Source organism: Vicugna pacos, chromosome 13 (assembly GCF_048564905.1).
Source record: "Vicugna pacos chromosome 13, VicPac4, whole genome shotgun sequence".
NCBI lineage: Eukaryota > Metazoa > Chordata > Mammalia > Artiodactyla > Camelidae > Vicugna > Vicugna pacos.
The window spans coordinates 52,552,199-52,568,193 of NC_132999.1; the positions used below are offsets into that span (position 1 = coordinate 52,552,199).

General features: G+C 55.4%; 1 protein-coding gene across 6 annotated transcripts in view; it reads left to right on the plus strand.

Moving 5' to 3' along the window:
- Positions 1-15,995, plus strand: part of HSPG2 (heparan sulfate proteoglycan 2) — a 97,921-nt gene that overhangs the window by 63,534 nt on the left and 18,392 nt on the right. For 4 of the 6 annotated variants that reach the window (XR_012079415.1, XM_072975160.1, XM_072975162.1 and 1 more), the window contains 28 exons: positions 518-631; positions 1,813-1,940; positions 2,080-2,166; positions 3,199-3,257; positions 3,431-3,598; positions 3,681-3,791; positions 5,820-5,920; positions 6,024-6,204; positions 6,973-7,098; positions 7,244-7,396; positions 7,476-7,618; positions 7,938-8,073; positions 8,156-8,310; positions 8,476-8,626; positions 9,343-9,494; positions 9,580-9,727; positions 10,179-10,330; positions 10,497-10,632; positions 10,726-10,877; positions 11,578-11,713; positions 11,839-11,990; positions 12,384-12,522; positions 12,614-12,765; positions 13,354-13,489; positions 13,601-13,752; positions 13,955-14,093; positions 14,541-14,692; positions 14,909-15,056. Coding sequence is in view for 5 of the 6 variants with exons in the window: in XM_072975160.1 (XP_072831261.1) it covers positions 518-631; positions 1,813-1,940; positions 2,080-2,166; positions 3,199-3,257; positions 3,431-3,598; positions 3,681-3,791; positions 5,820-5,920; positions 6,024-6,204; positions 6,973-7,098; positions 7,244-7,396; positions 7,476-7,618; positions 7,938-8,073; positions 8,156-8,310; positions 8,476-8,626; positions 9,343-9,494; positions 9,580-9,727; positions 10,179-10,330; positions 10,497-10,632; positions 10,726-10,877; positions 11,578-11,713; positions 11,839-11,990; positions 12,384-12,522; positions 12,614-12,765; positions 13,354-13,489; positions 13,601-13,752; positions 13,955-14,093; positions 14,541-14,692; positions 14,909-15,056 (3,859 nt within the window). In the remaining variant the exon portion in view is untranslated. The remainder of the gene's footprint in view (positions 1-517; positions 632-1,812; positions 1,941-2,079; positions 2,167-3,198; positions 3,258-3,430; positions 3,599-3,680; positions 3,792-5,819; positions 5,921-6,023; positions 6,205-6,972; positions 7,099-7,243; positions 7,397-7,475; positions 7,619-7,937; positions 8,074-8,155; positions 8,311-8,475; positions 8,627-9,342; positions 9,495-9,579; positions 9,728-10,178; positions 10,331-10,496; positions 10,633-10,725; positions 10,878-11,577; positions 11,714-11,838; positions 11,991-12,383; positions 12,523-12,613; positions 12,766-13,353; positions 13,490-13,600; positions 13,753-13,954; positions 14,094-14,540; positions 14,693-14,908; positions 15,057-15,995) is intronic. The other 2 variants (XM_072975161.1, XM_072975164.1) reach the window with 1 other exon arrangement.

The following is a 15,995-nucleotide window of genomic DNA, read 5'->3' on the forward strand; positions in this document are numbered from 1 at the left end:
GGGCAGCAAATAGAAATTCATGGTTCTCAGAACCTGTGATTACTCACTTAGGATGTGTAAAAAAACATCCTTGGTTGTATGGGTGCTACCTCTTTTGCTTTATGAGCAAACGTAAAGGTCTTCAAGGACTTATTCCAAATCCAGGTCTCCTGAACCCTCTTTTTTCCATCTAGGGGTTAAGTTTTTCAGTGAAGACCCTGCTGGAAGAATTTTCAGGAGCAAAGCCCTAGGGATGGAGAAGGGTTCTCCATTTTGGATGAACTATTATTTCAGTATATCCATAGTAGCTGGAGATGCCAGGCAGGATGGGCGAACGCTGTCCCAGCTCTGGAGTGTTGGGAAAATGAAGATGGAAGGGGAGGGCTATTGAGAGGGGGCACTGGGGTGGAGAGCTGGACCTGGAATCTCCCCTCCAAGGGCCAGTGGGAGTCTTGATGATGGAGGAGGAGAGGGGTTCTGGGTCTGCTGGCTCTGGGTGGGACCACATCAGAGACCAGCTCTCCTCTCTACCCCCCAGGACTGTGCCCCCGGCTACACACGCACTGGGAGTGGACTCTACCTTGGCCACTGTGAGCTGTGTGAATGCAATGGCCACTCAGACCTGTGCCACCCAGAGACTGGATCCTGCTCGGTAAGATGCAAGCAGGCCAGGGTAGGGGTCAGCTTGGCTGGACCTGGGTGGAGATATCAGGGCTGGCTGTAGGATAGGGAGGGGTGGGCTTGGTAAGGTAGGCATAGGTCCAGGGGCAAGGTCATGGGTCACAAAGCACCTGGACCAGCAGGTCTGGCCATTGAGGGGTTTCAGGCACAGTGGGGTGCTTAGAACTATGGAATAACAACCTTCTTTATAAAGAAATCTTTGGTTCCTGCTATTTTTTATCACCAAAGTGACACATGTTTTCTGTAGAAGAATCAGACTGTAGAGATAACTTAAAAAGAAAGTAAAAATTCCCTGTAATCCTACCAACTGGAAGTAATTACCGTCAACATTAGACTGTCAACATTGGACTTTTGCTCTTTTTCTGAGCAAATATTTACACATATTAATATACCTTCCATTTTACAAATCAACATAGGATCATCATGTTTGATGGTCAGCCTTTCTCACTTAACAAGCTCATGAACATTTTCAATATTCAAATACCTTTTTATACCTGAACTCTTCAGAGTGATGTATGTCCAGGGTATATGGTCAAGGACTGAATGGTCAACAGAACCACAAGCTAAATATGGAATGAGGAATATGCTATGTTAATAAAACAAACACGAGTGCAGGAGGGTATAGCTCAAGTGGTAGAGTGCCCAGTACCTCCATTAAAAAAATAATAATTCAATAAATAAACTTAATTACCTCCTTCGCCCCCAAAAAATAAATAAATAACAAATAGAACAAACACGATTTCTGGGTCTCTTTGGAGGAGAGCATTAAACTCATACACATTTTTACAATAAAGTACTTACATCCAAAACTCTGCCCCCACAAACCCAGGTGTACACCTTCACTTTCCTCTGGTACTTCAAGTGTTTAAGTAGAAAAATGTAAGAAATGCAATCGGTATCATGCTTTTTGATGGTTGGATGGGTGTTCTTTTTAATTTATCTAGTTCTTTATTCATGGTTTGTTTCCAACATACTGCTTTTATAAACACACTGGGAAGAACTTCCTGTAGTGAAATCTTTGTGCCCCTCCACGGTTATTTCTTTAAGATAAGCTCCCAAACATGGAATTTCCAGATCAAGGGATTATAAAGTTGTTGAGTTTTTGGTAAATTTTGCCAAATGATGAGTGGCTGACATTTTTGTGCCTCACAGCAATGCCAGCACAACGCCGCTGGGGAGTTCTGCGAGCTGTGTGCACCTGGCTACTATGGAGATGCCACAGCTGGAACACCTGAAGACTGCCAGCCCTGTGCCTGCCCACTGACCAACCCAGAGAACATGTGGGTGCCCTTGCTCAAGGCCCAAGGAAGAACTCCCACTGGGGAGTGGAGGGCACTGCCCTGGCTTTGAGGGCAGAAGTGGAAGGAACAGAGTGAGGAGCTGACATCCATGGCCTAACTTTTGCCTCTCTTATTCCAGGTTCTCTCGCACCTGTGAAAGCCTGGGAGCTAGTGGGTACCGCTGCACAGCCTGCGAACCTGGCTACACTGGCCAGTATTGTGAGCAGTAAGTTTGCAAATAAGTGGGATGAAGGGAGAGGGGGGCATATGTTTGACTCCTAAGTGAGAGTCCCCGATGGTGTTACTCAGAAAGGTCCCTACCAAGATCATGTCCTTCCCCTCCCCAGAACCCTTACAAGATTCCTCATTGCCCTTGGGACCAGCCCAGCTCCTTAGGTAGCTTTATCACTCTTCAGTCTCATCCCACTTCTGACACCCAACTCTGTACTCAAGTTGAACTTAGCTTCTTGACTTCTTTGTGTTCAGGTCTTTGCATATGCTATTCCCTCTACATGGAACAGTCTTCACCCTCAAACACCCTGTTCCTGGCTAACTTGTGCTTAGCCTTCAAGGCACAACTTCATTCTCTCATTCAGCACGTTTTTATTGAGCATCTGCTGTGTGCCATGCAGTGTACCAAGGTGTTGGAAATCAAGTGGTGAACAAAAACAGATTCAGTCCCAGCCCTCATAGAGTCTGGCACCTATAATGGGAGACAAGACAATGCGTGATCATATAAATATTTAATTATAAACAGTGGTAGATCCCTATAGAGTGTAGTCTGCTCCAAGGAAATACAGAAGTTCAGCAGTCCCATCCTATGGGAAGCCTCCCGCTTCTCAGGGCCGGATCACTGCCCCCCACCCCATGCCCTCACAGCCCCCATACACGCCCCTCCTCTCATTTACATGGTTTGCATGTTGGTTTTACAACAAGTGAGTTCCGTAAGAGCAGGGACTTCTTCACGTTCACTGTTGTGTTTCCATCACCTAGCATAGTAATTGTTTAATAAACGTTTGTTGAATGAATGTTTCCCTTACCACCTCCATTATCCAACCTGCTGATGTTTCCTCACACTCCCCTTTCTCAGCTCACAGAGGCCCTGTGCTGGAGCCTCTTTGGTCTCTGAAGTCCCTCCAGAGCTCTGAGCCTCCTCACCCAACACTGGGCAGAGAGCTGAGCTTCTGGCTCCCCGAGTCCACTATGAGGCACTGGGCCCCTGGGGTCAGAAAGAGCTAGTCCTTGTTCCTCCTTGCAGGTGTGCCCCAGGATACGTGGGTAACCCCAATGTGCGAGGGGGCCGGTGCCTGCCACAGGGTAAGTGGGACTGTGGCCCTGAGTTGGGGTGATAGGCAAGACAGGGGGCCCAGGGAGTTTGAGAGATACGGGGTCTGGGGGCAGGGCCAAGGGTGGGGCATGCCAGAGATATCAGAGACAGTGTACGTGCTAGGGGCCTCCTGCCTGAATGGCCTCTCCTGTCCCTCCCCCAGCAGACCAAGCCCCGCTGGTGGTCCAGGTCCAACCAACTAGGAGCGTAGTACCTCAAGGTGGTCCCCACTCCCTGCGGTGCCAGGTCAGTGGGAGCCCACCCCACTACTTCTACTGGTCTCGTGAAGATGGGCGGCCCTTGCCCAGCAGCACCCAGCAGCGACATCAAGGTATGCAGTGGGAGGGGAGGCGCAGGGCTGGGTGGGAGAAGGGGGCACCTGTACTGATGACCTCCCGTCTCCTTGCCACCAGGCTCCGAGCTCCACTTCCCCAGCGTCCAGCCCTCAGATGCTGGAGTCTATATTTGCACCTGTCGTAATCTCCATCATGCCAACACCAGCAGGGCGGAGCTGCTGGTCACTGGTGAGTCCCTGTTCCCCTCCCATCCCCAAGATTGCCTGTCCTGGGATGGGCTGCAAACTGCAGACCCAGGCCGCTGGTGCATTCATCTACCAGAAGGGATGGTGGTTGCCCGAACAAGGACACTAGCCAGAAAGAGGGAAAGAGGTGATGGAGTTGAGACTGGTTTTAGAAGCCAGAAATGGCAGGACTTGATTGTGGTCACTGAGGAAGAGAGAAAAGTCTAGGAAGATGCCCAGGAGTCTGGATTCCAGCATCTGGGCAAACGGGGTACCATTTACTGAGATGAGAGAGGCTCCAATAGGTGGGCATCTTCATTTGGGCTTCCCTAAGAGCAGAGGCTGAGACAAGGATTTGTGTGTACATAGTTTATTTGGGAGGTTCAAGTGAAGCAAGGAAGAGAAGGCATCCAGTGAACAGTGTGCCATCAAACATGTTACCACCTAGAGCAGTGATTGCTGAATGCAGCCAAGGCAGATCTGGGAAACTCCATAACAAAACACACTCCTTGGAGTCACCCTGCCCCAGGGTCAAGGGAGCTGGGCTGTGTGTCCACCAGCTCCTGTCAGTCACTGGTTGGGGCCTGTTCCAGGAGCGTCAATTCCCTTCCGTCTGTCCCACCTCATGGGCAAGCACAATGGTCACCAGTGGCCCAAGGAAGTCCTCATGCAAAGAAATGCAGCGGCTGGCAGAAGTCAGGCAGGCGGGTTCTAAAGTGACAGGATGAGGGGTCATGGGCAGGACACCGGCAGCACCAGCTACCAACAGGTCCAAGGGAAACACAGGTTTGGTTTTGGACTGGTTACAGTTTGAGATGTTCGGGGAAACACTGAAGTCGGTATACATCAGGCAGGCACTTAGATATGTGAGTCTGGAACTCAGGAAAGAGGCCCTGGCCAGAAATGAATTGGGGAACTCTTGGCATGGGGTTGGGGCAGGATGAAATTACCCAGGAGAGTGTGGCTCAAGGACAGGGCCCAGGACAGAGCCCCAAGGAACTCCAACTTGAACATGTCAAATGGAGGAGGGAGGGCAGCCAGACAGGCTGAGCAGCACAGCCAGTAGACAGGAGGAAGCCGGAGGGGTTGGGGTGTCGGGAGTCAAGGGGGAAAAGGGCTTCCCGGAGAGTGTGGCTGACCTCACCAGATGCCCCGGGGAAGTCAGATACGGGCAGAGAAATAACCCTTGGAGGTCATGCATTGACAAAGCAGTTTGCGTTGGAGAGAAGGGCTAGAAACCAGACTGGAGGGAGGCGAAAAATGGATGGGAAGGCAGCACATGTAGACAACTCCTTCAAGAGTCTTGGCTCTGCAGGGAGGCCAAGAAATGGGGCAGTGGCTGGGGGGAGTACAGGGTCAAGGGGTTGTTTTCAGAGATGGGAACTTCTAGAACACATCTGTGGAGCAGACTGATCCTGGGAGACGGAGAGGATGATGTAGCAAGAGAGGACACAGTGGGGGTTGGAAGTCCCTGAGAGGGGCTCCAGCACTCTGGAAGAGGGTGGGGGCCTGAAGGAGGGGAGAGGCTCATCCTTCAGGGACCAGGAAGGAGGGAGGCGGGTAGATCTGGGAACATGGAAAATTCCTCACTAATAGTCTCGATTTTGTCAAGATGTGTGAGTTGAAACTGTTAGCCATGAAAGTTGGAAGTGGGGCTCAGGAGGGTGGAGAATTTGGGAGGAAGTGTGAAATGGTTGTTTGGGAGGATAGAAACTCAAACCAGACAGAGAAGCCCAGTTGGAGTGAAGTGAGAAGTGTTAAAAGCTCATTTGTGGTCTGTGATCATGAACTGGAGCCAAGTGAATGATGGCATGGTGTTCTCTGATCACAGCCTGCTGGGTGCTCAGTGCCAGCAGGAAGAAAGTGGACGATGGGTTTCAGCCAGGATGAGCAAGGGAGGCGCCAGGAAGTGGATGAAATCTTAGCCAGGCTGGGAAGGAAGCGACATCTGGATGGGGTGATGGAGAGAGAGTGGCCACAAACAGGGGCCTGGCCAGCAGCCAGCTCACTGAGGGACCTCTCATCCCTGCAGAGGCTCCAAGCAAGCCCATCACGGTGACAGTGGAGGAGCAGCGGAGCCAGAGCGTGCGCCCTGGAGCCGACGTCACCTTCATCTGCACTGCCAAGAGCAAGGTGGGCAGGGCAGAGAGTGGCTTGGTGAGGATCTGTCTTCTGGGGTCTCCAAGACCCACCCTGACCCTGACCCTCACCCCATTCCTCTCTGCCCCGCCTGCAGTCTCCAGCTTACACCCTCGTGTGGACCCGCCTGCATAATGGGAAACTGCCAGCCCGAGCCATGGATTTCAATGGAATCCTGACCATTCGCAATGTACAGCCGAGTGATGCAGGCACCTATGTGTGCACCGGCTCCAACATGTTCGCCATGGACCAGGGCACTGCCACGCTGCATGTGCAAGGTACGCTGTTCATGTCCGTGCCTGTCCCACCAGTCTTGGCCTTCCTCCATACCCACCAGGACCAGTGACCATTTCTTCATTCAACTGACAGTTTCTGAACTATGATATGCCAGGTTCCAGCCTAGACTCTGAAGAAACGGTGGGTGGGGAGAGAAAGACAAACAGGAGCTCTGCCCTCCTGTTTTCCATGTTCTAGTAGGGAGACAATAAGCATGGAAACAGATGAACAAATAACATAATTACACAGGTGACCAGACCAGGGACGGGAGTAAACAGAGTGATAGGATAGCGAGAAATGAGTTGGGAGATGGGTGAGCTCTTCTACACGGGGTGGTCTGGGTGGACCTCTCTGAGGAGGTGACATCTCAGTTGAGACCTGAAGAAAAGAGGTAGTAAAGAGCTGGCAGAGGAAGCAGCAGCTACAAAGGCCCTGAAGCAGGAGCATGTGGATGTGTTTGAAGAACAGCAAGGCCAGCATGGCTGAAGCCATGAAAGGGAGGGTGGGTGAGGAACTTGAAGATGTAGGCAGAGGTGAGTGTGCGCAGTATGGACCAATCACAGCAGGGAATTCGGATTTTGTTCTAAAAGCCACAGACAGATCTTAAGTGGGAAAGTAACAAGAGTCCACTGATATTTTAAAAGCTCCCTCTGGCTGCTCTGTGGACAAACGGCCACGAGGGACTAGAGTGGAAGCAAAGAGCAGCAAGGAGGCTGTTGCTGTGGGTTACTCCCCACCCTGACCACATCTTCTTTCTCCTGCCTCGTCAGCCTCAGGCACGCCATCTGCCCCCCTGGCCTCCATCCACCCGCCACAGCTCACAGTGCAGCCTGGGCAGGTGGCTGAGTTCCACTGCAGCGCCACGGGGAACCCCACGCCCACCCTCGAGTGGACAGGTGAGGCCATGGGGGGAATGGCAGTCAGGGCCTGGCTCTCCTGGATCTGGGGGACTAGGGACAGGACTCTAGGCTGTGGACTACAACGTCTGGGGGTCCCAGCAATGCCAGTCCCATGGGTGCTGACCCCACTTCTCCACGTCAGGGGGCCCTGGTGGCCAGCTCCCTCAGAAGGCACAAATCCACGGTGGCATCCTGCACCTGCCAGCCGTCGAGCCCGCGGATCAAGCGCAGTACCTGTGCCGCGCCGTCAGCAGCTCCGGGCAGCACGTGGCCAGGGCGGTGCTCCACGTGCACGGTGAGAGGCCAGGGCTGCAGGTGAGGGTTGGGGGTGCACTGCAGCCCAGAGAGAAGTTCTCACAGGGCTCTGTCTGCAGGGGGCAGCGGACCTCGGGTCCAAGTGAGTCCAGAGAGGACCCAGGTACATGAAGGCCGCACTGTTAGGCTGTACTGCAGGGCTGCAGGTGTGCCCAGTGCCACCATCACCTGGAGGAAGGAAGGAGGCAGCCTCCCCCCACAGGTGAGGATATCCTTCCGGGCCAGGCCCACAGGCTCAGCAGAGTCCCAGCACTTGCCACCTACCCTGCCCATCTCTTCTGGTTCCTTTCACCTCCAAGGGGGTGGCCTCTCAGACATCCTGCTCTGTGCATCCTGCAAGTGGCAGCTATTGGCCTCTTACTTTGCTGCCTGGCTCCACACTCCTTGGTGCCCAACTGGGCCCTAACATTAGCCCTGAGCTCACCCCTACTCTTTATGCCCTCTCTGCCTGCCCTCACTGGCTAGCCCTTGCCAGGCTTCCTTGGCCCCTCTGGCAGCTGACCTTTCTCACTGTGTGGCAGGCCCGGTCTGAGCGCACAGACATCGCCACACTGCTCATCCCAGCCATCACACCCGCCGACGCCGGCTTCTACCTCTGCGTGGCCACCAGCCCCGCAGGCACCGCACAGGCCCGGATCCAAGTGGTCGTCCTTCCAGGTGCGGGACCCCTAGGGGCTGGAGGAATGGGAGGGCAAGCCAGGGCTGCCCTGAGGCCTGCTCACTCCCTCTCTGGCCCCAGCCTCAGGTGCCAGCTCGCCGCCAGTCAGGATCGAGTCCTCAGCACCTTCTGTGACCGAAGGGCAGACACTGGACCTCAACTGCGTGGTGACAGGGCTGGCCCACACCCAGGTCACTTGGTACAAACGAGGGGGCAGCCTGCCTCCTCATGCCCAGGTATGAGGGTCCCTGAGCCCGTGGCAGGGGGCCTGGGGGTGCTCCTTCACACAGCCCTGCACTCTGCACAAGCACGGCCCACCCTTATTTCCCTCCTGCTCCAGCTTCCAATATGGGGCAGCTCCCTGCTCTTCCTCACATAAGCTCTGTCCTTACCCGGCCCAGGTGCACGGCTCCCGGCTGCGGCTGCCCCACGTTTCACCAGCTGATTCTGGAGAATACGTGTGCCGAGTGGAGAATGAGTCAGGCCCCAAGGAGGCCTCCATCATCGTCTCTGTCCTCCACAGCACCCATTCAGGACCCAGCTATACCCCAGGTGAGGAGCCGGTGGGGCTGGGTGGAGGCTGAGCCCTCGAGCCTCGCTCTGTTTCCAAAGATGGTGCCTGTGGTCTCTTTGGTGACACCAGGTCTGGAGGAGGCGCCCTAGGCAGGCTTTGACCCTGCATTCCCTGCGAGGGGAGATGAGGGAACTGAAGGTAGGGGTGAGGTTGACCTGGCTGACCTGGGACCCCATGGTAAGGGTACTGTTTTCACTTTGGCAGAAAGCAGCAGAGTCAGGGTTGAATATTGAGTTGGGAGTCATGCTGACCTGGGTTCCAATCCTGGCTCTATCCCTCATCAACCTTGAACGGGTTATTTTACGGGCCTCAGTTTCCTCATGCCTGAAATGGGGACATGTGGTGTGAGTACCTGTCAGGCACTCCGAAGAAGAGAGCTGTGGCATTCTTGTCTGCGTCCTTTGGCACAGCCTGGGCACTAAGGACTCTGATTCCCTGTAAGCCAGAGCAGTTTGTCACAGATCATGGAGTCATGGGAGGGCAAATGGGCCTCGAACTCCAAGTTGGAGGTTGAGGAGGGAAGGAGGAGTCTGGCTGGCCGTGCCGAGGCAGAAAAGCATGGTCCCAGCCCCAGAAAGGCCTCCCATCTGCCCTCCCAAGCCCAGGCCTGGTCATATCCCAGGGCCCTCTGTCCCAGGGCTGCAGGGCTGGGGCTCAGGTGCCCAGGCCTCTGACCAGCTCCTCTGTGCCCCAGCTCCGGGCAGTACCCAGCCCGTCCGCATCGAGTCCTCCTCATCTCACGTGGCCGAAGGGCAGACGCTGGATCTGAACTGTGTGGTGCCCGCGCAGGCCCATGCCCACGTCACGTGGTACAGGCGTGGGGGCAGCCTCCCCGCCCGGCACCAGGTACAGCAGCCCCCCAGGGCCAGCCTGCTGGAGGGAGTGAATAGGGCCATTCAGCCTCCTCCTAACCTTCCCTGTTTGCACGCAGACCCACGGCTCGCTGCTGCGGCTGCACCAGGTGTCCCCAGCCGACTCAGGCGAGTATGTGTGCCGCGTAGTTCTTGGCTCTGGGCCCCTCGAGACCTCCGTCCTAGTCACCATTGAGGCCTCCGACTCCGGCACTGGCTCCATCCCTGGTGAGTCACTGCGCGTGACAGGGCAAGCTGGAGGAGGATGAGAGCCTTCCCAGGTGCTGAGGTCCTAGTGACTCCCGTTGCTGACAGGAAAGAGGGTAGCGGGAAGCTCATGTTGGGGCTGACCATAGGGCCTGGCCACAGGCGGACTCCACTGCTCTGAGTAGTCCATGGTTTCCCCATCCCTTCTCTCTGGCCACGTCACTCCTCATGTTTCTGCTCCTGCCTCGTCTTCCTCTCTCCCAGCCTCAGTCACCCTCATCTCTCCCACTTCCTCACTCCCCTCTGCAAGGCTGGGCTCCTGCCCCAGCCCTCCCCTCGGGGTTTCTCAGCTGAGGACCTCAAGCCCAGGCCACTAAACCTGCCAGGCTGAGCTGGTTCCAGGGTGGACAGTTCTTGCCTTCTCGCCTTCTTTTCTGGGGAGCATCTACCACCCTCGCCCCTTTCCCCACAGCCCCAGGACCCGTCCCACCTGTCAGGATTGAGTCCTCATCCCCGACAGTGGCAGAAGGGCAGACCCTGGATCTGAGCTGCGTGGTGGCAGGGCAGGCCCATGCCCAGGTCACGTGGTACAAACGTGGAGGCAGCCTCCCTGCCCGGCACCAGGTACACTGTTAGAAAGGTGGGAGGGGGTCAGCCAGGCCAAGCTCTGGACAGTGGGTTGTGGGGGGCAGCCCCTGAGCTGAGGGGCTGTCAGTTCCCAGCTCAGAGGAATAGGGTGTCTGCTGGGCTCTGGAAGCCTCCCCTCACACCCTTGCGCACGGCTGTCCAGGTCCGCGGCTCCCGCCTGTACATCTTCCAGGCCTCACCAGCTGATGCTGGCGAGTATGTTTGCCGGGCCAGCAATGGTGTGGAGGCCTCCATCACAGTCACAGTAACCAGGACCCAGGGAGCCAACTTCGCCTACCGTGAGTGAGACCACCAGGCTGGGCTTGGACAGAGAAAGGGGTATGGGGCAGCTGCAGAGAACAGGGCTGACCAGTGACCATCTTCTCCCCCAGCTCCTGGTGGCACCCAGGCCATGCGCATTGAGCCCTCCTCCTCCCACGTGGCCGAAGGGCAGACTCTGGATCTGAATTGCGTGGTGCCCGGGCAGGCCCACGCCCAGGTCACATGGCACAAGCGTGGGGGCAGCCTCCCTACCCGGCACCAGGTACAGAAGCAGAGGATGGACAGGCCAAGAAAGGGACAAGAGGGAGGCCACTGTGGAGTGGAGGTCAGGGGTGGTGGGTTGGGGAGGGCCGGAGGCAATGGTTAGAACCCAGGCTCTAGGACCAGCCAGCCTAGGTGTGAATGCTGCTTCTACCACTTACTAGGTTGTGACTTTGGGCAGATTACTTCACCTCTCTGGACCGTATTTTCAACATCTGTAAAATGGTAATAGTACCTACCTTACAGAATTACCTTAAGGATGAAGTGAATGAATATATATGCAAAGTGCTCAGAGCTCTGACTTATAGAAAGCGCTCTGAGCTGTTATTACTATAATACCATTAGCTATTATTATTGCTGTATTTTACAGAATTTAGGATGCCACTGATTGCAAGATGCACCATTATTTTATGTACCACTAAGAAAAAAAAATCTGCCGTTTGTAATTATAATTCACTGCAAGATGCGTCTTGATTTTAAAGTGTGCCTTAGAACTGATGGAGAGTGGTATTAGTGTCTGCCCAGTTCCTCACTGCTCCTCCTGGCCACTCCCCACTCCTAGGACAAGACACCCACTTCTCCACCTCTAAGCAGGACTGACCTAATAGCCAGCCCTCGGGCTCCGAGTGAGGCAGGGTTGCAGGTTATAGGTGCAGGGGTCCTGAGAGGGCCCCCTCTGACCTCACTTTTATTCTGGCCAGACTCACGGCTCACTGCTGAGACTCTACCAGGTGTCCCCAGCCGACTCAGGCGAGTATGTGTGCCGTGTGGTGGGTGGTTCCGTGCCCCTGGAAGCCTCTGTCCTGGTCACCATTGAGCCTGCAGACTCTGTGCCTGGTGAGTGATGCTGGGGGGAGGCTCCCCACTCCAGCAATGGCAGGACCCCAGAGACCAGTAGCCCCTACCTTCACTCACACCCTCCCCTCCCAGCTGGAGACTGACCCTTTGCCCTCTGTCCCCAGCACTGGGGGTTACCCCGCCAGTCCGGATCGAGTCGTCATCCTCACACGTGGCTGAAGGGCAGACCCTGGATCTGAACTGCCTGGTTTCTGGACAGGCCCACGCTCAGGTCACGTGGCACAGGCGTGGGGGCAGCCTCCCTGCCCGCCATCAGGTAGGAGGCGGGGAAATAAGGGGGGCCCAAAGGACCCTTCAAGCTGCGGAGTAAGGAGCTTTAAGTTTAGACACTGCACTGCCACTTGCCTGGCCAGTCCTTTGACTTCCCTGGTCCACAGTGTCCTCATCTGTCAAATGGGCTTACACTGCCTTCCCTCACCTGCCCCATAGTACATCAACAAAAGCTGGTCCCCCGCTTCTTCCCACTGGACCCAGTCTCACCCTTGGGCAAAGGAATTGAAGGGTTGTCACTGGTGGTTCTCCCTGGGAGAGCTTCCCTCAAGCTCCATCTTACTGGTTCAGGCTGGGAGAGGGACCAGGGAAGGGAGCCAGAGCCTGGCTGTGAGCCTCCATGCCCAGCTCTGAGCCTGCCTCTCTCCTGCCCTCCCAGGTGCATGGCTCAAGGCTGCGGCTGCCCCAGATGACTCCAGCTGACTCTGGGGAGTACGTGTGCCGCGTGGTCAGCAGCTCAGGCACCCAGGAAGCCTCCGTCCTTGTCACCATTCAGCAGCGCCTCGGCCCCACTCGCTGTGAGTGTCCCAAGGGTCATAACAAACAGGCTGAGAGGGCCACTCCACCCCTAGTGGCTCCCAAACCTTGCCTTCCGTCTCACCCTCCCAGTCCAGAATGTCGTGTACCCCGTCCGCATCGAGTCCTCCTCAGCCTCGCTGGCCAATGGACATACCCTGGACCTCAACTGCCTGGTGGCCAGTCAAGCCCCCCACACCATCACTTGGTATAAACGTGGAGGCAGCCTACCCAGCCGGCACCAGGTATGGAGTCAGGCAGGGCAAAAGCTGGGATCACCAGCCCTGATGGGAAACAGGAGGAGCTCTCAGCATCCACTCTGTGCTCATTCGGTCATTCAGCAAACATTGATTGTTCTTGCTGGGTGGGCCGTGGACCAGTGCTGAGGATATAAAGATAAGTCCCACTGACCTCAGTTGGATTCTGTATTTTTATAGAACATTCTGTGGTTTACTCACTCACTACATTTCCTTGGGAACCTGATCCAGGTCAAGTCTTGCTCCTGGCACTAAAGATTCGAAAGGGAGCTCACAAGCTAGAGGGTGAGGGGGACATACCAACGACAGCAGTGTATTAGGAGCCAGAGTAGGTCACTGTGAATCACCAGGGTGGGCCTCAGCAAACTTCCTGCAGGGGTGATGGAGGAGAACAGTACAAAGGCTAGAGGTACTGTCCACTCAGCCCAGAGCCTCAGGAAGGTCACTGAGGGAGTTCTGAAAGAGACCAGGATAGGGACAGGCCCCAGGTAAGGCATGGAGGCTCCTGAAGTCTGGGGGCAACAGCAGCAGTGCTGGAGATACTGCACCCATCCACTGACACCTGCTCCCCCACAGATCGTGGGCTCCCGGCTACGGATCCCCCAGGTGACACCGGCAGACTCGGGCGAATACGTGTGTCATGTCAGTAATGGTGCCGGCTCCCAGGAGACCTCACTGATTGTCACCATCCAGGGCAGTGGCTCATCCCACGGTGAGAACTCATAGAGCAGGTGGCCTGGGCAAGTGGGTGCAGGGTGATGGTCTCTCACACCATCACTGTTGTCTGACTATGGCTGTGTGATCCTTCCCTCTCTGTCCCCAGTGCCCAGTGTCTCCCCACCAATCAGGATCGAGTCCTCATCCCCCACAGTGGTTGAAGGGCAGACCTTGGATCTGAACTGTGTGGTCGCTGGGCAGCCCCAGGCCACCATCACATGGTACAAGCGTGGGGGCAGCCTTCCCACTCGACACCAGGTACAAAGTGGAGCCTGGCAGTGGGGTGGGCAGTGCAGGAACAGCCCCACGAGTAAAGAACCTGAATCATTAGCTGGCAGTCCCAGGGCAGTGCTCCCTCCAGTGCTGGGTAGACAGAGGGTAGCTGGTCTGATGGAGGAGCCTGAGCCAGCCGTCAGCACCTTCGTCCCTCAGCTCCCTTCTTCCCCATCCACACCCCCAGGCCCACGGCTCCCGCCTGCGGCTGAACCAGGTGTCCGTGGCAGACTCCGGCGAATACGTCTGCCGGGCTAACAACAACATCGATGCCCAGGAAGCCTCCATCATGATCTCAGTCTCCCCCAGTGCCAGCAGCCCCTCTGGTGAGTCTGATGAAGGCCCAGGAAGGGACTGGGAGATGCAAGTAACAGTACTTCTGGGGAGGAAGGGCTCTGTAGTCAGAGCCCTCAGATGAGGATGGTGGTCCAGGGAGAGGGCTGTGCAGAAAAGTGCCTGGGTTCCAATCCTGACTGCACCACTAAAGGGCTTGAGTGAGTTATTCTCCTGTCTCAGCTTCAGTACCCTCATCAGTAAGATGTGGGTATTGATCATTCCAGCCTTGTAAACCTGTCCAATATAGTGACCACTACCCTTGCGTGGTAATTAAATTTAGTTAAAATTTAAAATTCACATCCTCATGTTTCAAGTGCTCAGGAGCCATGTGTAGCTGGTAGCATTACATCAGACAGTGCAGGTAATAGAACATTTCCCAAATCTGTTCCCAAATCTGACTATGACCAAAGCCCCAACTTGCTGTTTCTGTGCCCCAGTCCCTGGCGGGGCTTTGCCCATCAGAATTGAGTCGTCATCTTCACATGTGGCTGAAGGGCAGACCCTGGATCTGAACTGCGTGGTGCCTGGCCAGGCCCATGCCCAGGTCACGTGGCACAAGCGTGGGGGCAGCCTCCCCACTCACCACCAGGTATGGGAGTTGGGGGCAGGAAACAGTGGGAGGGCTGCTGGATGTGGAGGCCCTGGCCAAGGGCCTGTCCCCCATCTCTGCCCACGAAGGAGGCTGGGAACCTCCGTGGAGTGCAGCACCTGCCTTGGTCAGTGGTTGGACCCTGGCCCCAGGCCTTCAAGGACTCCGAGTGCCATCTCATTCTGCTTTTCTGTCTCCTGTCCTGTCCCTGCTCAGGCCCACGGCTCACGGCTGCGGCTGCACCGGTTGTCCCCGGCTGACTCGGGCGAGTATGTGTGCCGTGTGGTGAGCAGCTCTGGCCAGCTGGAGGCCTCAGTCCTGGTCACCATCGAGGCTTCTGGCTCTGGTGCTGTTCTCGTCCCTGGTGAGGATTCCTACAGTGGGACTGGGAGGCTGGAGGAGGGGAGAAAGTAGGGGACCGGCAGACAGAGATTGGAGCTAGGTCAAGTGCATTTTGTCTGTAGGGCCTGAGCGCGCAGACTCTGGAGTCTGGCACGTGCAGACTTGAGTTCCAGCTCCTCTGTCCACACCGAGTGTTACACGAGGGACTTCTTTCCGTGTTTCACTTTCCTCATCTGTGATGTGGGGCTAGCAGAGCTCTTGCAGCAACTACACAAGTTCCCTAAAGGCTGGAACTGCGCCCTGGGGTCTATGAGGGTGATTTTAGGTGGTACCTGGATAAACATCTTTTATATTAATAGTGCTGTATTAGGGGGAAAATAGCAGCCCATCAAACCTGTCACGATTGCACGGAAATCAGTGCCTGTAATGGGGTTAAGTATTTAAGAGTTTTTTTTAAGTGAATCAATTGAAAGGGAACTGTAAAGGAATTAACAGCACATAGTTATACCAGACATCATGATAATAGTACCTGAATTGCTAGGTAATAAACATGCTATGCACTTACTAGGTACTGGGCCCTGTTACAGTTACACATATTAACTCATTTCACCTTCATAATAATAACCCTTTGAAGTAGGAAGAGTTATTCCTTCCATTTCACAGATGGGGAAACTGAGGCATGGCGAGGTGAAATAGCTTTCTGAAGGTCACACAACTAATAAATGGCAGGGCTGGGTTTGGAACCCAGGCAGTCTGGCCTGAGTCTGGGTTCTTAGCCACACACTACTCAAGTTTGGGAAACCACCATCTGTATTGGAGGTGCCTGGCCCTGAACCCTGGCTGCCAGTGGTGCTGGGAGCACAGGAGGAGATGGTGGAGCCATAGTCTGAGGCAGGGCTGGGAGAATAAGGCGCCTACATGCCCCAGGCTAGCCCAGCTGCTCCAGGCCTCAGAGGAATGG